The following is a 23,179-nucleotide window of genomic DNA, read 5'->3' as shown; positions in this document are numbered from 1 at the left end:
CTCCAGGAAATAAATCTCAGAGTAGTATATGGTGACATATATAGTATGTACTTTGATAATAAGTTTACTTTGGACTTTGAATACCATTGATGACTAAACATTGTTTGCCATCTGCGCCCTAAATCTGGAATTCCTTCCCAGAATGGCTCTTTGCTTCTTTCACTTCCTTAAAGGATCTAGAGTTTATAAGGAGCATCTTAAAGAATGCTAAAACTGTCCTAATCTCCTTGCATATCAAGTAACACTGCTGTGCAATTTCTTCAGATAATTTACTGCAATTTGTTTCTACTGCCAGCTGTTAAATATTCAATAAGCAGATCTAGCTCCATCCACCTAGGCGTGGTAAAGTGCGTAACAGACAGGGGTAAGCTCTTCACGTAAAACTAGTTCACCAAGTTTTACTCAGTGGAGTTGGTGATCTGAGTCTGTAGAATTTCCAGCACTTGTTCATCCTACAGGCTACTGCAGTTTTAGAGTTTCACACAAAACATTGGAAGTGAAGCGTGCTGTTCCTTACCTCAGGACTTCTGCTGAAACTGTATTTTGTCAAACAAAAGCTTCAAAACTCCAGGAATGGCTTCCCATCAGGTAGCTACTTTTACTCATTTGTCTGATTCATCTGCAGGTCTCAAGAGCAAAATGCCTGTTTCAAGAACAATTGGACAATTTCTTGCTACCCCAGTATTAAGTCGAGTTTTAAAACAAGCAAATGAGAATGCCTTAGTGAGTGTCAGGATTTATCATGTGTTACTGCTCACTACCTCTTCGTGCTTGGACTCAATCAGTTGGTTTAAGCTTGTGTGTGCAGATAGATAGAAGCAGAATCTGAAACAGAATTTGCGCAAGTCTGTTTGCTCAGGATTTGGTGCATGTCGGAATGTGTGCATGGAATCCCTTCCAAGGGCAGGGTGGTTTGTATGGGGGTTAAGTCAATTGAGTGTACAAAAACTGGGTGTTGGAGAGTGTGGATACGGCTGGGATATCTAGAACCAGAGATCATAGACTCAAAGTAAGGAGTCTGACATTGAGGACAGTGATGCATCTATAGGATTTTCTACCCAAGTGGGCTACAGAGTCTTAGTTCCTCAATATTTTCAAGGCAGTTGATGAATTTTTAGATGTCAAGTGAATCAAAGAATATGGGGATTGTGAAGGAGAGTGAGGCTTCAGCAAGAATAGGCAGAGGCACAGATACGAAGAGGTAAGCATTTTTTTTTTAGTACAGAGTTAGGATGGAATGCTGCTCCAGTCAGATGTGGGAATTCCGGATACTTGACAGTTTCCCTGATGACGACATCTGCAGCAAGTGCACCCAACTTCGGCATCTAACTGGCTGGGTCAAGGAGCTGGAGCTAGACAAACTTAAGATCATGTGGAAGGCTGAACACATTATAGAATGAGACTTTCGAAAGTGAGAAGGGGTAGGTTCAAAGGGGATGTGAGGGGTAAGTTTTTTACAAAGGGAATGGTGGATGTCTGGAATACGGTGTCTGGTATGGTGGTAGAGGCAAATACATTTGAGGCTTTTGGAGACATTTAGATAGACACATGAATGTGACAGACATCCCACCCTGCAAAAACTCATTTCAGGGAGGTAGCACCATCAATTTGTGGGAGACTGCCGGGAGAGGTGGGATGTCTGCAATAGAGTAGCTCCTTAGCAGCTGGCCAGCTAGTTTAAATAACGTCAGCTATGCTAATGAACGAATGACACCTGTTAAATTCATCTCAACATGTCTTTTACATTTTAACCCACCACGGGCAATAGAAAAGTCACCATTGCAAACAGTGCAGCGAGCAACACTGTCATTATTTTGACCCCTATTAGGCAGGGGTGCACTTCAGTGTAGTCTGGGGTGACGTACGTTTTATATTTTTTTTGGAACACTGAACTCTGACTTTTTTTGGAACTCTCTCACTCTTGCTCTCGCTCTCTCTCTATCACGTGCGCTCTGTCGCTCGTGCTCGCTCTCACTCGCGCTTGCTTTCTCGCTCCTGCTCTCGCTGCTTGCGCTTGCTCGCGCTCTCTCTCTCTCGCGCTTGCTTTCTCACTCTCACGCGTGCTCTCTCGCTCTCTCTCTCGTGGTCGCTCTCACTTGTGCTCGCTCTCGCGCTCTTGCTCTCACTCTCTTGTGCTTGTTTTCTCGCTCTCACTCTCTCTCGTGCTTGCTTTCTCGCTCTCTCTCTCGCGCTTGCTTTCTCACTCTCTCTCTCGTGGTCGCTCTCACTCGCGCTCGCTCTCTTGCTCTTGCTCTCACTCTCCTGTGCTTGTTTTCTCGCTCTCACTCTCTCTCACGCGTGCTCTCTCTCTCTCATGGTCGCTGTCACTTGTGCTCGCTCTCTCGCTCTTGTTCTCACTCTCTTGCTCTCACTCTCCTGTGCTTGTTTTCTCGCTCTCACTCTCTCTCACGCGTGCTCTCTTTCTCTCTCGTGGTCACTCTCACTCGTGATCGCTCTCTCGCTCTTGCTCTCACTCTCTTGCTCTCACTCTCTCGTGCTTGTTTTCTCGCTCTCACTCTCACTCGCTCTCTCGCTCACTCGTGCTCGCTCTCGCGCACTTGCTTTCTCGCTCTCTCTCTCTCTCGTGGTCGATGTCACTCGTGCTCGCTCTCACGCACTTGCTTTCTCGCTCCTGCTCTCGCTGCTTGCTCTTGCTCGCGCTCTCTCTCTCTCGCGCTTGCTTTCTCACTCTCTCTCACACGTGCTCTCTCGCTCTCTCTCTCGTGGTCGCTCTCACTCGTGCTCGCTCTCTCGCTCTTGTTCTCACTCTCTTGTGCTTGTTTTCTCGCTCTCACTCTCTCTCGCGCTTTCTCTCTCTCTTGTGCTCGCTCTCGCGCTCTTGCTCTCACTCTCTTGTGCTTGTTTTCTCGCTCTCACTCTCTCTCACGCTTGCTTTCTCGCTCTCTCTCTCGTGGTCACTCTCACTCACGCTCGCTCTCTCGCTCTTGCTCTCACTCTCTTGCTCTCACTCTCTCGTGCTTGTTTTCTCGCTCTCACTCTCACTCGCTCTCTCGCTCACTCGTGCTCGCTCTCGCGCACTTGCTTTCTCGCTCTCTCTCTCTCTCTCTCGTGGTCGATGTCACTCGTGCTCGCTCTCACGCACTTGCTTTCTCGCTCCTGCTCTCGCTGCTTGCTCTTGCTCGCGCTCTCTCTCTCTCGCGCTTGCTTTCTCACTCTCTCTCACGCGTGCTCTCTCGCTCTCTCTCTCATGGTCGCTCTCACTCGTGCTCGCTCTCTCGCTCTTGTTCTCACTCTCTTGCTCTCACTCTCTTGTGCTTGTTTTCTCTCTCTCACTCTCTCTCGCGCTTTCTCTCTCTCTTGTGCTCGCTCTCTCGCTCTTGCTCTCACTCTCTTGTGCTTGTTTTCTCGCTCTCACTCTCTCTCACGCGTGCTCTCTTTCTCTCTCGTGGTCACTCTCACTCGTGATCGCTCTCTCGCTCTTGCTCTCACTCTCTTGCTCTCACTCTCTCGTGCTTGTTTTCTCGCTCTCACTCTCACTCGCTCTCTCGCTCACTCGTGCTCGCTCTCGCGCACTTGCTTTCTCGCTCCTGCTCTCGCTGCTTGCTCTTGCTCGCGCTCTCTCTCTCTCGCGCTTGCTTTCTCACTCTCTCTCACGCGTGCTCTCTCGCTCTCTCTCTCGTGGTCGCTCTCACTCGTGCTCGCTCTCTCGCTCTTGTTCTCACTCTCTTGCTCTCACTCTCTCGTGCTTGTTTTCTCACTCTCACTCGCTCTCTCGCTCACTCGTGCTCGCTCTCGTGCACTTGCTTTCTCGCTCTCTCTCTCTCTCTCTCGCGGTCACTCTCACTCGCGCTCGCTCTCTCACTCTTGCTCTCACTCTCTTGCTCTCACTCTCTTGTGCTTGTTTTCTCGCTCTCACTCTCTCTCGCGCTTTCTCTCTCTCTTGTGCTCGCTCTCTCGCTCTTGCTCTCACTCTCTTGTGCTTGTGTTCTCGCTCTCACTCTCTCTCACGCGTGCTCTCTTTCTCTCTCGTGGTCACTCTCACTCGTGATCGCTCTCTCGCTCTTGCTCTCACTCTCTTGCTCTCACTCTCTCGTGCTTGTTTTCTCGCTCTCACTCTCACTCGCTCTCTCGCTCACTCGTGCTCGCTCTCGCGCACTTGCTTTCTCGCTCCTGCTCTCGCTGCTTGCTCTTGCTCGCGCTCTCTCTCTCTCGCACTTGCTTTCTCACTCTCTCTCACGCGTGCTCTCTCGCTCTCTCTCTCGTGGTCGCTCTCACTCGTGCTCGCTCTCTCGCTCTTGCTCTCACTCTCTTGCTCTCACTCTCTTGTGCTTGTTTTCTCGCTCTCACTCTCTCTCGCGCTTTCTCTCTCTCTTGTGCTCGCTCTCTCGCTCTTGCTCTCACTCTCTTGTGCTTGTTTTCTCACTCTCACTCTCTCTCACGCGTGCTCTCTTTCTCTCTCGTGGTCACTCTCACTCGCGCTCGCTCTCTCGCTCTTGCTCTCACTCTCTTGCTCTCACTCTCTTGCTCTCACTCTCTTGTGCTTGTTTTCTCGCTCTCACTCTCTCTCACGCGTGCTTTCTCTCTCTCTCTCTCTCGTGGTCGCTCTCACTCGTGCTCGCTCTCTCGCTCTTGTTCTCACTCTCTTGCTCTCACTCTCTCGCGCTTGCTTTCTCACTCTCACGCGTGCTCTCTCTCTCTCTCGTGGTCACTCTCACTCGTGCTCGCTGTCTCACTCTTGCTCTCACTCTCTTGTGCTTGTTTTCTCGCTCTCACTCTCTCTCACGCGTGCTCTCTCGCTCTCTCTCTCGTGGTCACTCTCACTCGCGCTCGCTCTCTCGCTCTTGCTCTCACTCTCTTGCTCTCACTCTCTCGTGCTTGTTTTCTCGCTCTCACTCTCACTCGCTCTCTCGCTCACTCGTGCTCGCTCTCGCGCACTTGCTTTCTCGCTCTCTCTCTCTCTCTCGTGGTCGATGTCACTCGTGCTCGCTCTCACGCACTTGCTTTCTCGCTCCTGCTCTCGCTGCTTGCTCTTGCTCGCGCTCTCTCTCTCTCGCGCTTGCTTTCTCACTCTCTCTCACGCGTGCTCTCTCGCTCTCTCTCTCGTGGTCGCTCTCACTCGTGCTCGCTCTCTCGCTCTTGTTCTCACTCTCTTGCTCTCACTCTCTTGTGCTTGTTTTCTTGCTCTCACTCTCTCTCACGCGTGCTCGCTCTCTCTCTCGTGGTCGCTCTCACTCGTGCTCGCTCTCTCGCTCTTGTTCTCACTCTCTTGCTCTCACTCTCTTGTGCTTGTTTTCTTGCTCTCACTCTCTCTCACGCGTGCTCTCTTTCTCTCTCGTGATCGCTCTCACTCGTGCTCGCTCTCTCGCTCTTGTTCTCACTCTCTTGCTCTCACTCTCTTGTGCTTGTTTTCTCGCTCTCACTCTCTCTCACGCGTGCTCTCTCGCTCTCTCTCTCGTGGTCGCTCTCACTCGTGATCGCTCTCTCGCTCTTGCTCTCACTCTCTTGCTCTCACTCTCTTGTGCTTGTTTTCTCGCTCTCACTCTCTCTCGCGCTTTCTCTCTCTCTTGTGCTCGCTCTCTCGCTCTTGCTCTCACTCTCTTGTGCTTGTTTTCTCGCTCTCACTCTCTCTCACGCTTGCTTTCTCGCTCTCTCTCTCGTGGTCACTCTCACTCGCGCTCGCTCTCTCGCTCTTGCTCTCACTCTCTTGTGCTTGTTTTCTCGCTCTCACTCACTCTCACGCTTGCTTTCTCGCTCTCTCTCTCGTGGTCACTCTCACTCGCGCTCGCTCTCTCGCTCTTGCTCTCACTCTCTTGCTCTCACTCTCTCGTGCTTGTTTTCTCGCTCTCACTCTCACTCGCTCTCTCGCTCACTCGTGCTCGCTCTCGCGCACTTGCTTTCTCGCTCTCTCTCTCTCTCTCTCGTGGTCGATGTCACTCGTGCTCGCTCTCACGCACTTGCTTTCTCGCTCCTGCTCTCGCTGCTTGCTCTTGCTCGCGCTCTCTCTCTCTCGCGCTTGCTTTCTCACTCTCTCTCACGCGTGCTCTCTCGCTCTCTCTCTCATGGTCGCTCTCACTCGTGCTCGCTCTCTCGCTCTTGTTCTCACTCTCTTGCTCTCACTCTCTTGTGCTTGTTTTCTCGCTCTCACTCTCTCTCGCGCTTTCTCTCTCTCTCGTGCTCGCTCTCTCGCTCTTGCTCTCACTCTCTTGTGCTTGTTTTCTCGCTCTCACTCTCTCTCACGCGTGCTCTCTTTCTCTCTCGTGGTCACTCTCACTCGTGATCGCTCTCTCGCTCTTGCTCTCACTCTCTTGCTCTCACTCTCTCGTGCTTGTTTTCTCGCTCTCACTCTCACTCGCTCTCTCGCTCACTCGTGCTCGCTCTCGCGCACTTGCTTTCTCGCTCCTGCTCTCGCTGCTTGCTCTTGCTCGCGCTCTCTCTCTCTCGCGCTTGCTTTCTCACTCTCTCTCACGCGTGCTCTCTCGCTCTCTCTCTCGTGGTCGCTCTCACTCGCGCTCGCTCTCTCGCTCTTGTTCTCACTCTCTTGCTCTCACTCTCTCGTGCTTGTTTTCTCACTCTCACTCGCTCTCTCGCTCACTCGTGCTCGCTCTCGTGCACTTGCTTTCTCGCTCTCTCTCTCTCTCTCTCGCGGTCACTCTCACTCGCGCTCGCTCTCTCACTCTTGCTCTCACTCTCTTGCTCTCACTCTCTTGTGCTTGTTTTCTCGCTCTCACTCTCTCTCGCGCTTTCTCTCTCTCTTGTGCTCGCTCTCTCGCTCTTGCTCTCACTCTCTTGTGCTTGTGTTCTCGCTCTCACTCTCTCTCACGCGTGCTCTCTTTCTCTCTCGTGGTCACTCTCACTCGTGATCGCTCTCTCGCTCTTGCTCTCACTCTCTTGCTCTCACTCTCTCGTGCTTGTTTTCTCGCTCTCACTCTCACTCGCTCTCTCGCTCACTCGTGCTCGCTCTCGCGCACTTGCTTTCTCGCTCCTGCTCTCGCTGCTTGCTCTTGCTCGCGCTCTCTCTCTCTCGCGCTTGCTTTCTCACTCTCTCTCACGCGTGCTCTCTCGCTCTCTCTCTCGTGGTCGCTCTCACTCGTGCTCGCTCTCTCGCTCTTGCTCTCACTCTCTTGCTCTCACTCTCTTGTGCTTGTTTTCTCGCTCTCACTCTCTCTCGCGCTTTCTCTTTCTCTTGTGCTCGCTCTCTCGCTCTTGCTCTCACTCTCTTGTGCTTGTTTTCTCACTCTCACTCTCTCTCACGCGTGCTCTCTTTCTCTCTCGTGGTCACTCTCACTCGCGCTCGCTCTCTCGCTCTTGCTCTCACTCTCTTGCTCTCACTCTCTTGCTCTCACTCTCTTGTGCTTGTTTTCTCGCTCTCACTCTCTCTCACGCGTGCTTTCTCTCTCTCTCTCTCTCGTGGTCGCTCTCACTCGTGCTCGCTCTCTCGCTCTTGTTCTCACTCTCTTGCTCTCACTCTCTCGCGCTTGCTTTCTCACTCTCACGCGTGCTCTCTCTCTCTCTCGTGGTCACTCTCACTCGTGCTCGCTGTCTCACTCTTGCTCTCACTCTCTTGTGCTTGTTTTCTCGCTCTCACTCTCTCTCACGCGTGCTCTCTCGCTCTCTCTCTCGTGGTCACTCTCACTCGCGCTCGCTCTCTCGCTCTTGCTCTCACTCTCTTGCTCTCACTCTCTCGTGCTTGTTTTCTCGCTCTCACTCTCACTCGCTCTCTCGCTCACTCGTGCTCGCTCTCGCGCACTTGCTTTCTCGCTCTCTCTCTCTCTCTCGTGGTCGATGTCACTCGTGCTCGCTCTCACGCACTTGCTTTCTCGCTCCTGCTCTCGCTGCTTGCTCTTGCTCGCGCTCTCTCTCTCTCGCGCTTGCTTTCTCACTCTCTCTCACGCGTGCTCTCTCGCTCTCTCTCTCGTGGTCGCTCTCACTCGTGCTCGCTCTCTCGCTCTTGTTCTCACTCTCTTGCTCTCACTCTCTTGTGCTTGTTTTCTTGCTCTCACTCTCTCTCACGCGTGCTCGCTCTCTCTCTCGTGGTCGCTCTCACTCGTGTTCGCTCTCTCGCTCTTGTTCTCACTCTCTTGCTCTCACTCTCTTGTGCTTGTTTTCTTGCTCTCACTCTCTCTCACGCGTGCTCTCTTTCTCTCTCGTGATCGCTCTCACTCGTGCTCGCTCTCTCGCTCTTGTTCTCACTCTCTTGCTCTCACTCTCTTGTGCTTGTTTTCTCGCTCTCACTCTCTCTCACGCGTGCTCTCTCGCTCTCTCTCTCGTGGTCGCTCTCACTCGTGATCGCTCTCTCGCTCTTGCTCTCACTCTCTTGCTCTCACTCTCTTGTGCTTGTTTTCTCGCTCTCACTCTCTCTCGCGCTTTCTCTCTCTCTTGTGCTCGCTCTCTCGCTCTTGCTCTCACTCTCTTGTGCTTGTTTTCTCGCTCTCACTCTCTCTCACGCTTGCTTTCTCGCTCTCTCTCTCGTGGTCACTCTCACTCGCGCTCGCTCTCTCGCTCTTGCTCTCTCGCTCTTGCTCTCACTCTCTTGTGCTTGTTTTCTCGCTCTCACTCTCTCTCACGCGTGCTCTCTCGCTCTCTCTCTCGTGGTCGCTCTCACTCGTGATCGCTCTCTCGCTCTTGCTCTCACTCTCTTGCTCTCACTCTCTTGTGCTTGTTTTCTTGCTCTCACTCTCTCTCGTGCTTTCTCTCTCTCTTGTGCTCGCTCTCTCGCTCTTGCTCTCACTCTCTTGTGCTTGTTTTCTCGCTCTCACTCTCTCTCACGCGTGCTCTCTTTCTCTCTCGTGGTCGCTCTCACTCGTGCTCGCTCTCTCGCTCTTGTTCTCACTCTCTTGCTCTCACTCTCTTGTGCTTGTTTTCTTGCTCTCACTCTCTCGCGCTTTCTCTCTCTCTTGTGCTTGCTCTCTCGCTCTTGCTCTCACTCTCTTGTGCTTGTTTTCTCGCTCTCACTCACTCTCACGCGTGCTCTCTCTCTCTCGTGGTCGCTCTCACTCGTGATTGCTCTCTCGCTCTTGCTCTCACTCTCTTGTGCTTGTTTTCTCGCTCTCACTCACTCTCACGCGTGCTCTCTCTCTCTCGTGGTCGCTCTCACTCGTGATTGCTCTCTCGCTCTTGCTCTCACTCTCTTGCTCTCACTCTCTCGTGCTTGTTTTCTCGCTCTCACTCTCACTCGCTCTCTCGCTCACTCGTGCTCTCTCTCGCGCACTTGCTTTCTCGCTCTCTCTCTCTCTCTCTCTCGTGGTCGATGTCACTCGTGCTCGCTCTCACGCACTTGCTTTCTCGCTCCTGCTCTCACTGCTTGCTCTTGCTCGCTCTCTCTCTCTCTCGCGCTTGCTTTCTCACTCTCTCTCACGCGTGCTCTCTCTCTCTCTCTCTCGCGGTCACTCTCACTCGTGCTCGCTCTCTCGCTCTTGTTCTCACTCTCTTGCTCTCACTCTTGTGCTTGTTTTCTCGCTCTCACTCTCTCTCGCGCTTTCTCTCTCTCTCGTGCTCGCTCTCTCGCTCTTGCTCTCACTCTCTTGTGCTTGTTTTCTCGCTCTCACTCTCTCTCACGCGTGCTCTCTTTCTCTCTCGTGGTCACTCTCACTCGCGCTCGCTCTCTCGCTCTTGCTCTCACTCTCTTGCTCTCACTCTCTCGTGCTTGTTTTCTCGCTCTCACTCTCACTCGCTCTCTCGCTCACTCGTGCTCGCTCTCGCGCACTTGCTTTCTCGCTCTCTCTCTCTCTCTCTCTCGTGGTCGATGTCACTCGTGCTCGCTCTCACGCACTTGCTTTCTCGCTCCTGCTCTCGCTGCTTGCTCTTGCTCGCGCTCTCTCTCTCTCGCGCTTGCTTTCTCACTCTCTCTCACACGTGCTCTCTCGCTCTCTCTCTCGTGGTCGCTCTCACTCGTGCTCGCTCTCTCGCTCTTGTTCTCACTCTCTTGTGCTTGTTTTCTCGCTCTCACTCTCTCTCGCGCTTTCTCTCTCTCTTGTGCTCGCTCTCGCGCTCTTGCTCTCACTCTCTTGTGCTTGTTTTCTCGCTCTCACTCTCTCTCACGCTTGCTTTCTCGCTCTCTCTCTCGTGGTCACTCTCACTCACGCTCGCTCTCTCGCTCTTGCTCTCACTCTCTTGCTCTCACTCTCTCGTGCTTGTTTTCTCGCTCTCACTCTCACTCGCTCTCTCGCTCACTCGTGCTCGCTCTCGCGCACTTGCTTTCTCGCTCTCTCTCTCTCTCTCTCGTGGTCGATGTCACTCGTGCTCGCTCTCACGCACTTGCTTTCTCGCTCCTGCTCTCGCTGCTTGCTCTTGCTCGCGCTCTCTCTCTCTCGCGCTTGCTTTCTCACTCTCTCTCACGCGTGCTCTCTCGCTCTCTCTCTCATGGTCGCTCTCACTCGTGCTCGCTCTCTCGCTCTTGTTCTCACTCTCTTGCTCTCACTCTCTTGTGCTTGTTTTCTCGCTCTCACTCTCTCTCGCGCTTTCTCTCTCTCTTGTGCTCGCTCTCTCGCTCTTGCTCTCACTCTCTTGTGCTTGTTTTCTCGCTCTCACTCTCTCTCACGCGTGCTCTCTTTCTCTCTCGTGGTCACTCTCACTCGTGATCGCTCTCTCGCTCTTGCTCTCACTCTCTTGCTCTCACTCTCTCGTGCTTGTTTTCTCGCTCTCACTCTCACTCGCTCTCTCGCTCACTCGTGCTCGCTCTCGCGCACTTGCTTTCTCGCTCCTGCTCTCGCTGCTTGCTCTTGCTCGCGCTCTCTCTCTCTCGCGCTTGCTTTCTCACTCTCTCTCACGCGTGCTCTCTCGCTCTCTCTCTCGTGGTCGCTCTCACTCGCGCTCGCTCTCTCGCTCTTGTTCTCACTCTCTTGCTCTCACTCTCTCGTGCTTGTTTTCTCACTCTCACTCGCTCTCTCGCTCACTCGTGCTCGCTCTCGTGCACTTGCTTTCTCGCTCTCTCTCTCTCTCTCTCGCGGTCACTCTCACTCGCGCTCGCTCTCTCACTCTTGCTCTCACTCTCTTGCTCTCACTCTCTTGTGCTTGTTTTCTCGCTCTCACTCTCTCTCGCGCTTTCTCTCTCTCTTGTGCTCGCTCTCTCGCTCTTGCTCTCACTCTCTTGTGCTTGTGTTCTCGCTCTCACTCTCTCTCACGCGTGCTCTCTTTCTCTCTCGTGGTCACTCTCACTCGTGATCGCTCTCTCGCTCTTGCTCTCACTCTCTTGCTCTCACTCTCTCGTGCTTGTTTTCTCGCTCTCACTCTCACTCGCTCTCTCGCTCACTCGTGCTCGCTCTCGCGCACTTGCTTTCTCGCTCCTGCTCTCGCTGCTTGCTCTTGCTCGCGCTCTCTCTCTCTCGCGCTTGCTTTCTCACTCTCTCTCACGCGTGCTCTCTCGCTCTCTCTCTCGTGGTCGCTCTCACTCGTGCTCGCTCTCTCGCTCTTGCTCTCACTCTCTTGCTCTCACTCTCTTGTGCTTGTTTTCTCGCTCTCACTCTCTCTCGCGCTTTCTCTTTCTCTTGTGCTCGCTCTCTCGCTCTTGCTCTCACTCTCTTGTGCTTGTTTTCTCACTCTCACTCTCTCTCACGCGTGCTCTCTTTCTCTCTCGTGGTCACTCTCACTCGCGCTCGCTCTCTCGCTCTTGCTCTCACTCTCTTGCTCTCACTCTCTTGCTCTCACTCTCTTGTGCTTGTTTTCTCGCTCTCACTCTCTCTCACGCGTGCTTTCTCTCTCTCTCTCTCTCGTGGTCGCTCTCACTCGTGCTCGCTCTCTCGCTCTTGTTCTCACTCTCTTGCTCTCACTCTCTCGCGCTTGCTTTCTCACTCTCACGCGTGCTCTCTCTCTCTCTCGTGGTCACTCTCACTCGTGCTCGCTGTCTCACTCTTGCTCTCACTCTCTTGTGCTTGTTTTCTCGCTCTCACTCTCTCTCACGCGTGCTCTCTCGCTCTCTCTCTCGTGGTCACTCTCACTCGCGCTCGCTCTCTCGCTCTTGCTCTCACTCTCTTGCTCTCACTCTCTCGTGCTTGTTTTCTCGCTCTCACTCTCACTCGCTCTCTCGCTCACTCGTGCTCGCTCTCGCGCACTTGCTTTCTCGCTCTCTCTCTCTCTCTCGTGGTCGATGTCACTCGTGCTCGCTCTCACGCACTTGCTTTCTCGCTCCTGCTCTCGCTGCTTGCTCTTGCTCGCGCTCTCTCTCTCTCGCGCTTGCTTTCTCACTCTCTCTCACGCGTGCTCTCTCGCTCTCTCTCTCGTGGTCGCTCTCACTCGTGCTCGCTCTCTCGCTCTTGTTCTCACTCTCTTGCTCTCACTCTCTTGTGCTTGTTTTCTTGCTCTCACTCTCTCTCACGCGTGCTCGCTCTCTCTCTCGTGGTCGCTCTCACTCGTGTTCGCTCTCTCGCTCTTGTTCTCACTCTCTTGCTCTCACTCTCTTGTGCTTGTTTTCTTGCTCTCACTCTCTCTCACGCGTGCTCTCTTTCTCTCTCGTGATCGCTCTCACTCGTGCTCGCTCTCTCGCTCTTGTTCTCACTCTCTTGCTCTCACTCTCTTGTGCTTGTTTTCTCGCTCTCACTCTCTCTCACGCGTGCTCTCTCGCTCTCTCTCTCGTGGTCGCTCTCACTCGTGATCGCTCTCTCGCTCTTGCTCTCACTCTCTTGCTCTCACTCTCTTGTGCTTGTTTTCTCGCTCTCACTCTCTCTCGCGCTTTCTCTCTCTCTTGTGCTCGCTCTCTCGCTCTTGCTCTCACTCTCTTGTGCTTGTTTTCTCGCTCTCACTCTCTCTCACGCTTGCTTTCTCGCTCTCTCTCTCGTGGTCACTCTCACTCGCGCTCGCTCTCTCGCTCTTGCTCTCTCGCTCTTGCTCTCACTCTCTTGTGCTTGTTTTCTCGCTCTCACTCTCTCTCACGCGTGCTCTCTCGCTCTCTCTCTCGTGGTCGCTCTCACTCGTGATCGCTCTCTCGCTCTTGCTCTCACTCTCTTGCTCTCACTCTCTTGTGCTTGTTTTCTTGCTCTCACTCTCTCTCGTGCTTTCTCTCTCTCTTGTGCTCGCTCTCTCGCTCTTGCTCTCACTCTCTTGTGCTTGTTTTCTCGCTCTCACTCTCTCTCACGCGTGCTCTCTTTCTCTCTCGTGGTCGCTCTCACTCGTGCTCGCTCTCTCGCTCTTGTTCTCACTCTCTTGCTCTCACTCTCTTGTGCTTGTTTTCTTGCTCTCACTCTCTCTCGCGCTTTCTCTCTCTCTTGTGCTTGCTCTCTCGCTCTTGCTCTCACTCTCTTGTGCTTGTTTTCTCGCTCTCACTCACTCTCACGCGTGCTCTCTCTCTCTCGTGGTCGCTCTCACTCGTGATTGCTCTCTCGCTCTTGCTCTCACTCTCTTGTGCTTGTTTTCTCGCTCTCACTCACTCTCACGCGTGCTCTCTCTCTCTCGTGGTCGCTCTCACTCGTGATTGCTCTCTCGCTCTTGCTCTCACTCTCTTGCTCTCACTCTCTCGTGCTTGTTTTCTCGCTCTCACTCTCACTCGCTCTCTCGCTCACTCGTGCTCTCTCTCGCGCACTTGCTTTCTCGCTCTCTCTCTCTCTCTCTCTCGTGGTCGATGTCACTCGTGCTCGCTCTCACGCACTTGCTTTCTCGCTCCTGCTCTCACTGCTTGCTCTTGCTCGCTCTCTCTCTCTCTCGCGCTTGCTTTCTCACTCTCTCTCACGCGTGCTCTCTCTCTCTCTCTCTCGCGGTCACTCTCACTCGTGCTCGCTCTCTCGCTCTTGTTCTCACTCTCTTGCTCTCACTCTTGTGCTTGTTTTCTCGCTCTCACTCTCTCTCGCGCTTTCTCTCTCTCTCGTGCTCGCTCTCTCGCTCTTGCTCTCACTCTCTTGTGCTTGTTTTCTCGCTCTCACTCTCTCTCACGCGTGCTCTCTTTCTCTCTCGTGGTCACTCTCACTCGCGCTCGCTCTCTCGCTCTTGCTCTCACTCTCTTGCTCTCACTCTCTCGTGCTTGTTTTCTCGCTCTCACTCTCACTCGCTCTCTCGCTCACTCGTGCTCGCTCTCGCGCACTTGCTTTCTCGCTCTCTCTCTCTCTCTCTCTCGTGGTCGATGTCACTCGTGCTCGCTCTCACGCACTTGCTTTCTCGCTCCTGCTCTCGCTGCTTGCTCTTGCTCGCGCTCTCTCTCTCTCGCGCTTGCTTTCTCACTCTCTCACGCGTGCTCTCTCGCTCTCTCTCTCGTGGTCGCTCTCACTCGTGCTCGCTCTCTCGCTCTTGTTCTCACTCTCTTGCTCTCACTCTCTTGTGCTTGTTTTCTCGCTCTCACTCTCTCTCGCGCTTTCTCTCTCTCTTGTGCTCGCTCTCTCGCTCTTGCTCTCACTCTCTTGTGCTTGTTTTCTCGCTCTCACTCTCTCTCACGCGTGCTCTCTTTCTCTCTCGTGGTCACTCTCACTCGCGCTCGCTCTCTCGCTCTTGCTCTCACTCTCTTGCTCTCACTCTCTCGTGCTTGTTTTCTCGCTCTCACTCTCACTCGCTCTCTCGCTCACTCGTGCTCGCTCTCGCGCACTTGCTTTCTCGCTCTCTCTCTCTCTCTCTCGTGGTCGATGTCACTCGTGCTCGCTCTCACGCACTTGCTTTCTCGCTCCTGCTCTCGCTGCTTGCTCTTGCTCGCGCTCTCTCTCTCTCGCGCTTGCTTTCTCACTCTCTCTCACGCGTGCTCTCTCGCTCTCTCTCTCGTGGTCACTCTCACTCATGCTCGCTCTCTCGCTCTTGTTCTCACTCTCTTGCTCTCACTCTCTTGTGCTTGTTTTCTCGCTCTCACTCTCTCTCGCGCTTTCTCTCTCTCTCGTGCTCGCTCTCTCGCTCTTGCTCTCACTCTCTTGTGCTTGTTTTCTCGCTCTCACTCTCTCTCACGCGTGCTCTCTTTCTCTCTCGTGGTCGCTCTCACTCGTGCTCGCTCTCTCGCTCTTGCTCTCACTCTCTTGCTCTCACTCTCTTGTGCTTGTTTTCTCGCTCTCACTCTCTCTCGCGCTTTCTCTCTCTCTTGTGCTCGCTCTCTCGCTCTTGCTCTCACTCTCTTGTGCTTGTTTTCTCGCTCTCACTCTCTCTCACGCTTGCTTTCTCGCTCTCTCTCTCGTAGTTGCTCTCACTCGCGCTCGCTCTCTCGCTCTTGCTCTCACTCTCTTGCTCTCACTCTCTTGTGCTTGTTTTCTCGCTCTCACTCTCTCTCGCGCTTGCTTTCTCGCTCTCTCATGGTCGCTCTCTCTTGCGCGCTTGCTTTCTTGCTCTTGCGCTCGCTCTCTCGCTCTCTCTTGTGCATTCTCTCACTCTCGGTCTCAAAAAATTCAATTTCCAGGACATTGTATAGAATTTGCGGGCATCAGTGAGCCACTATTAATATGCGGGAGACTCCCGGAACTTCCGGGAGAGGTGGGATGTCTGATGTGAGGAAGATGGAGGGATATGGAAATTGTGTAAGTACGAGGGATTAGTTTTTAAGGGTTTCTGGTTTACTTTTTAGCTGGATCGGTGCAATGTTGTGTGCTAAAGGGTCTGTTCCTGTGCTGTACTGTTCGTGTTCTATGTACAAGTAAAGTCTTGATGATATTGACTGGCAGAGCAGACGCAAGGGGCTGAATGGCCTACATCTGCTTCTATTTCCTACAGCAGTGCCTGTACAAAGGACAGACAGTGCAGAGGCAAGAGTTTAAGCATGAGAGAGGGACCAGGCACCAGGGCAGAGTTGATGGACAAATTAGGATCAGTAAACAGGATATATCTGTATGGGGCCCAGGTCTGTTCATCCTTCTGCACAGATACTGCCTGACTTGCTGAGTTCCTCCAGCATTTTGTGTTTGTTCCTCTGGATTTCCAGGGCCTGCAGAATCTCTTGTGCTTATCTGTGTATATGTAGGCTGGGGTCTGTACACCATGTATGGTAAACTTTGTGCATGGAAAAGGCTTCTGTGTGGAGTATGTACGGGAGAGAATACTCATGGGGTAGTATCGGAGTACAAAGCCCAGGAAGAGTTTTATTGATTTGTGGGATTGGTAAAGCTAACACGTTTTGTTTGACCATTGGAAAACTCAGTGCCTGGGAGTAAAACTTTGTGATAGTAAATCAGGAGCTGGTTTATCGAAGATAGTGTTGAACTTCTTGAATCACGATGAGGTTGTGTTCATCCAGATATGGAATATGAATAAAATTTGTGGATTTTTGGAGAACTATGTGTGTGTGAGTCCATAAGGTTATGGGGTGAAATTGTTTTTCTCTACCCATAATCTTACACTATGCATATCCCTCTATATGATCACTTGTCCTGCTTGCAACCCCTGAGCCCAGCCACGTCACCAGCATTCCCCCTCAAAAATAATTGTGTTCCCCTGTCTCGGCAATGGAGGAGTATTCGGTTACATGCCTGAACCATGTTTTTCACATAGTGGAAGTGTTGAGTGGAGTCAGAATATTAGTCATTGTGGGACCTGCTGGGTTGTTTAACCTGTCCTGTTGGAGTTGGCATTTGCATGCCACAATTATTACTTCCCACTTACAGGCCGAGTTCAAATGCTCTCTTAGCCCTGCTCATTGTGGCTCCCGACCACATTAACTGACAGAAGAGAGAATTTATGCATAGGAAAGATCTGTTAACAGGACTAGGACATGTGAACGAGAGAACTTATACGTGTAAATGTGCCTGAACATTGGCAGGCTCTGTAGACCCAATAAGGTCTTCAGCTTTTCTGAGGATACCTAGAATATTTATAATGACATTGTGCATATGATACAGTTTATTTGTAGAGGTGATGTTTGGACGTCAGTGCTTTTCCATAGCAAATCACCATTGCAGTCTCTGGTCGCATCATAGTTTTATTGATTTGGAGCTGGCCTCTGTTGTGACTGTGATCAAAGTCTGAAGCTGGTGATATATAAGCTTTTATTCAGCACGAGTAGGCATCATCCTGCAGACACTCTCAGAAATTTACAAACTCAAAAGTACATCAGATTTTTTACACCCTTAAGATCAATGGTAACAGTAAGTGATTCAATACAAGTTTCAACGTTACAATGACATCGTTTACTTCAATACCTCGGATTGACAATGCTTACTTTGAATTACATATCTACAGTAGGAAACACCTTGGAATGTTCAAATACCTTGACCAGGACACTCCCCAGGACTTACACAATGGTGCAAATTATTTCAACCCATAGTTGATGCAGGACAATTAACACAACCCCATTGTCTTAACGTTTGGCTAACGTATGTGCAATTTCTTAGTCTGTGGAGCAGCCCTTGTTGTAACTTCAATTTACTGCTTGCAGTTTACAAAAAACACTGAAGTCTAATTACAAGCTTCTTGAACTTATTTACATTTACAATAAGAACTGAAGCATAGTTCTTGTTCGAATTAATATCTGCTATATTCACGCAACTCCAGAATGCTCCCTAACAGGCTCCCTTTTGACTGCAATTGAAAATTACAGTCAGTCCACTGTATTTTGGTCACTTCCCCTGCCTCACAGTTTCCCGGCAGTAATGGAGTTAAGATCAATATCAGCAACATACACGTAATAATTGCCTAATTGGGTACAGGCTGTATTCTGACCACTCAGTTAACTGATAATGACAAACAAAAAGGCTGATTCCTACCAGAACAAGCTCCCACTTCTCTTAGAGAAATCAAGGTGGCACAGAAGCATAGTGGCTAGTGTAACACTTTACAGCACCAGCTATCAGGGTTCAATTGCAAACTCTGTCTGTAAGAAGTTTGTACGTTCTGCTGTTGACCGTGTGGGTTTCCTCCTGGGTGCTCCAGCTTCCCCCCACATTCCAAACATGTACAGTTAGGGTTATCGAGGTATGGACATACTTTGTTAGTGCCAGAAGCATGGCGACACTTGTAAGCTGCCTCGCACAATTTTCACTAATTTGATCTGATGCAAATGATGCATTTCACTATATGTTTCATGTACATGTGACAAGGAAAGTTCATCTTTATTTTTAATCTTTAATCAGCCAAGGAACTGATCAACCAAGGGCCTTGGATATGCCAAAAATATATATTTTCACAGGACATGGCTATTTCAGAAGTATTAAAAGTTGGCCACATTGCTGTGAATCTGGGAGTGGAAGTCATTTTCTTTCTCTAAAACACAGTGAGACAGGTGGACAACCAGATAGTTTCCTACTCGGTATGTTCTTGGATTGTGGAAACCAGAGGACCTAGAGAAAGCTCCTGCATTCCACAAGGTTGAGGTGCAGAGATTCTTTACAGAATGGCATCAGAATTGAACTTCGAACTCCAGAACACCCTGAACTGTAATAGTACATTTCCACTGATGCTCCATTGTACAGATTGTACCAACTGAAGAGCACCTCCTTTCCTTACAATAATGTACAGTGGTTCATGTACAGCCGCAGAGAGTCATAGAGAAGTACAGCGCAGAATCAGGCCCCTTGGCCCGTTTAGTCCATGCCAAATCCATTTAAACTGCCTATTCCCATTGACCTGCACCGGGACCATACCCCTCCACACCCCTCCCATCCATGTACCTATCCAAACTTCTCTTAACCATTGAAATCGAGCTTGCACTGGCACCTCGTTCCACACTCTCAGCACCCTCTGAGTGAAGATGTTTCCCCTCACGTTTCCCTTAAATTTTCACCTTTCACCCTTAACCTATGACCTCCAGTTGTAGTCTCACCCAGCCTCAGTGGAAAAAGCCTGCTTGCATTTACCCTTTTTATGCCCTTCATAATTTTATATATCTTTATCAAATCTGCTCTCAAAACCTATACTGTGTAGTTCAATGCCACAGTTTCATTAACACCTTAGAGTGAATTGTTTCTCAATATTGATTGGTTTATGTAGGAGTTGTTGTCAAGTCAAATGTCAAGAATAAGGTGTTGCTACGTACAGCAGCATTCTTTATACATGAACTAACAAAATTAACAAATTGAAAAGGCCCCACGATTCCCATTCAGGCATTATTGCTACTTAGCAAATAAACAAGCTTGACACAAGAATAATGAATGTTCACTGATGGAACAGGTCCTTCTAATGTGTTGAATATCAAAGGAAAACTTTAATACACACAAAATGCTGGGGGAACTCAGCAGGTCAGGCAGCATCAATGGAGGGAAATAAACCACTGATGTTTTGGGCCGAGAGACTTCATCAGAAAAAAAAACTGTGGTTACTAGAAATCTAAAATGAAAACAGAGAATGCTGGAAGTACAGCAGGTTAGACCACGTCTGTAAATAATGAAGTACAATTAATGTTTTGATTGAAGACTCTCTGTCAGAGCTGAGGAGACAAAAGAATTAACCTGCAGGGATAGCGGGGAAAAGAATGTTTTCATTGGGTGTGTTATCTGATCGATGAGCAAATGGGAGCAGTTAGGGAATGAAAACGCGGACAAAAGAACATTTACAAAGATGGTACGAGCTGTGAGCTGCAGAGGAGGAAGACACAGCCAAGATTTCAGGTTGGGCAAGTCCTGAAAAGCAAAAAAAAAGAGGGTGATGTTTAGCTGATGTGTTCACATGCAAATTTCACTGAAATGGCTCACTCAGTACCACAAGTTCAGAAGTTCATGAATTCTTAATAAAAATTGATAAGTTTTCCTTGAAATATTAATGCTGTATTCCCATTGTTTAAGAATGGGACACATATCCAGGTCTCACATATGTGTCCCATTCTTGAATGATAGAAATACAGCATTAATATTTCAAGGAAGACTATCAATTTTTATCTGAAGCACTTGATCTAGTCACACATACAAAAAAGAGATTCTGCAGATGCTGGAAATCTTGAGTGTTACGTACCCCGTAACTGGGTTGCCAAACCAGCAGAAATGGATCACTCAGTTGGAGTCTGGATTACTAGAACTAAGAAAGTTTTATTAAAGAAACAAGCAACACAGTAATCGAAAGGATAATAAATGCAACAGTTCAGCAATGATAAACACACATGTACACAGAATTCAGATAACAGGATCAATCAAGCTCTATCATTGTCTAGGGGTAAATGACCAGTTTCAAAGTAATGCAAAGTTCAGTTCAATTTAGTTCAGTTCAGTTCGCAGTAATCGCTGCCGTGGCGATGGACAGTGGGAGGAAGGAGAGAGAGAGAGCAAAACGAATGAATATTCAAGGCTTCCACACACAGACCTTCGCAGCCAGCTTTCGGGCGAGTCCTTTGTGATGTCATCTGAGGTCACCGACCGTGACCCCTCCGTTTCCAGATACGATCGTTTCCCTGCGGTGAACCTGGCACCCAGGCAAGGGTGGACACACACCAGGTTCCCGCCGATCGTGCCTTTCCACCCTGTGCGTCTATGGCCCGGTACTTCCCACCGACTTGTGAGAGACGCACCGCTTCCAGGGTCTTGTTACCTCGGGTGTCGTGTGTGTGTCCTGCCTTAGCGAACCTGTCCCTTTTTATCCCCCTGCTGGGGTATCACCTGTCCATCACTTCAAACAGTTCAGGGTTCAAAGGGGGAGCCGATCTTGACAGCTCTCCTTCCTTCATTAACATCTCCAAATGCTGCTCCACTGTTTTCCTTATCTCTCTCTCTCCTGAAGACAGGTGGCAGACCAACTGCTGATTCCACTGGTGCCAGCCCAGGCCAGCTACATCTTAATCTATGTGTATTCTTGTCACATGAGCAACACACACAAAATGCTGTAGGAACTCAGCAAGTCAGGCAGCATCTCCCCTATGGAGGTGAGTTGATATTTTTTGCTGAGACCCTTCATCAGGACTCATCTAGTCCAAGCATCACATCCAAGGGGGTGCTGCAATGTCAAAAGCTTTGTCTTTCTTTTTCAGAGTTAAACTGAGATCCCACCTACCCTCACAGGTCAGTGTAAAAGTTTCTGTGAGATTAGCCAAAAGAGCCCATGAGAGTTTTCTCTTTCAACTGTCCAATATTCATCTCTCAGTCAACAATAATAAGAAGTCCATATTATGTGGTCATTTTCCTATTACAGTTTGTGTAATCTTGCATCAGGAAGATAGAAGAATGCAGGATTTGTGACAGAGAGATATTGAGTCTTAATTATCAAAAATATTAGGTGAAGGATAAGTCACAGAGTTATAGAGCAACACAGCATGGAAACAGATCTTCCGTCTAACTCTAACTCATCTATGCTAACCAAGGTGCCCATCTAAGCAAGCCTCATTTTCCCACACTTGGCCCACACGCATCTAAACATTTTCTATCTATGTACCTATCCAAGTGTTTTTTAAATGTTGTTATTATATCTGCCTCAACCACTTCCTCTGGCAGCTCATTCCACAACCCCTCTTACCCTCTCACCTTAAACTTCTGCCCTCCAGTTTTTGATTTCCTTTCCTAGGGAAAAAAATCTGTGTGCATTCACACTACTGTACCTAGGGGTATGACCCCTCATATGACCCCTCATGATCATATGTACCTCGATAAAATCACCCTGCACTCCAAAGAATAAGTTGCTTGCTTACCCAACCTCTCCTTATAACTCAGCTCCTCAAGTCCCAGCATCATACTGAAATACAGAGCAGGAAAAGAGGCATCTGCAGAGAGAGGAAGACAGTTAATGGTACATATCCATGAACTTCTATCAGAACTCTTCAGAGGATCACTTTCTAGCTTCTCTCCATTAAAGTGGTCTGGGATCTTTTCTAGGAAAGTGCACTTCCAATGGTATTTCTTCACATGAGCTCAAGAATACAAAGGGGAAGTTAAACTCACAAACATCAAGCCAGAAGTGTTTATCATTCCAAAACAGCAAAGTTGAGTCTGGTTCCTATGTTCTAGTCCTTCCTGGGCCAATACTATTGACTAGGTACACATCTTATACATTAGTGTTTAGCATTTCTAAGAGAAGGGATTATATATTTACCAATTTAGTTTTATCCAGATTCCCAATATGAGCTAGTCCCATTCTAAACAAATGTATCTTTGTATGTCCATATAGTTTGAATAAATCACTTCACTTCAGCAGATGTCTCATACACAAGCTCCCACAAATAGCAATGTGATGAGGATTGGATGTTTGAATACAGGCTTTGGCCACAGGATTAATATTGACCAAGACCCTGGTGAGAACTTCTGTACCTTTCTTTAAACTAGTGCCAAGGTTTAAAGATTAGATTAGCTTTTTTTATTTGCTACATGTACATCAAAACATGTAAGATCATTTGTGTCAGTGACCAGCACAGTCCGATTATGTGGGGGCAGCCCACAGTTGTCGCCATGCTTCTGGTGCCAACATAGCATGCGTCCACAACTTACTAACCCTTCCTAACCTGTTTGTCTTTAGAAAGTGGGAGGCACCCGGAGCACCCTTAGGAACCCACATAGTCACAGGGAGAAGGTACAGACATCTCATGGACAGCAGCGGGAACTCAACCCCGATTACTGGTGCTATTGTTATGCCAACGTCCCTGTGTAACCGTTGTTCATTTCCTCATTAAAAAGTCATTATTTGTGACACTCGGTAAATTTCACACTGGAATTTCAGTATGAACATTTCTATTCAAATATCTGGAGTGTCATTTGGAACTTCTTTTTGACTCAGAGGTAAAGCATGCTGCTAATTGGGCCACAGCTAAAAATAGGTTGACTGTCACCTGTGCTCTTTCAGTGATGTGTAATGACAGTTCTGCCAGCCTATGTAACTAATTGAAGCCCAGAATCTACAGGTAGCCTTGCAGAAGCTTCCAACAAACTTCTAAAATCTAATGTCCTCTGTGCTGCAAACTTCCATTTCTCTGCAACCTTTCGTTTCTAGGTGTCAGTTCAAAAAGATCCTTTGCATGGCATGAAATCCTCTGAGCAGCCAGTCACAGACACCATACTAAGAAGCAACATCTGCAAGATTTCAATTAACCTTTTAAATATTATACTGTTCAATATTAAAATTGGACTATACATATATGATAAAGTTAGAAAATTGAATAAATATTTATGTAAAGGAACTAAAATAGAAATCATTGCAATAATTTTTTTAAGACGAGAGGTTTCCAATCAACAGTAGAGTTGAAGTTGCTGTCTGTTTCACAAAACAATAATATAAATTGACAATAGTTTTGCCAGTGTTACTGCCAAAAATAAGGCCATTACACCTGGTCAAAACTGGTGTTGCCTGTGGATTGATTTGCAAATCATATGGCATGCTCTAATATCTGAAAACATGAACAAAATCCCCCATTCTTAATGAGTTGTGTGATTTAACCATGGTTAATTAAATCAGAAAACTAGCTTCCAGCAACTAGATTGAAGGTGCACAGATT

General features: G+C 49.4%; 1 protein-coding gene across 2 annotated transcripts in view; it reads left to right on the top strand.

Annotated features, from left to right (window-relative positions):
* The first annotated feature begins 235 nt into the window (after positions 1 to 235).
* Positions 236 to 23,179, top strand: part of LOC134341030 (transmembrane protease serine 13-like) — a 59,814-nt gene continuing 36,870 nt past the window's right edge. For both annotated transcript variants that reach the window (XM_063038757.1, XM_063038756.1), the window contains exon 1: positions 236 to 588. In XM_063038757.1, coding sequence (XP_062894827.1) covers positions 574 to 588 — 15 coding nt within the window. In that variant the 5' untranslated portion in view covers positions 236 to 573. The remainder of the gene's footprint in view (positions 589 to 23,179) is intronic.

Source organism: Mobula hypostoma, chromosome X2, assembly GCF_963921235.1.
Source record: "Mobula hypostoma chromosome X2, sMobHyp1.1, whole genome shotgun sequence".
NCBI lineage: Eukaryota > Metazoa > Chordata > Chondrichthyes > Myliobatiformes > Myliobatidae > Mobula > Mobula hypostoma.
The sequence above is the reverse complement of the archived record's forward strand: the minus strand, read 5'-3'. Positions and strand labels throughout refer to the sequence as shown.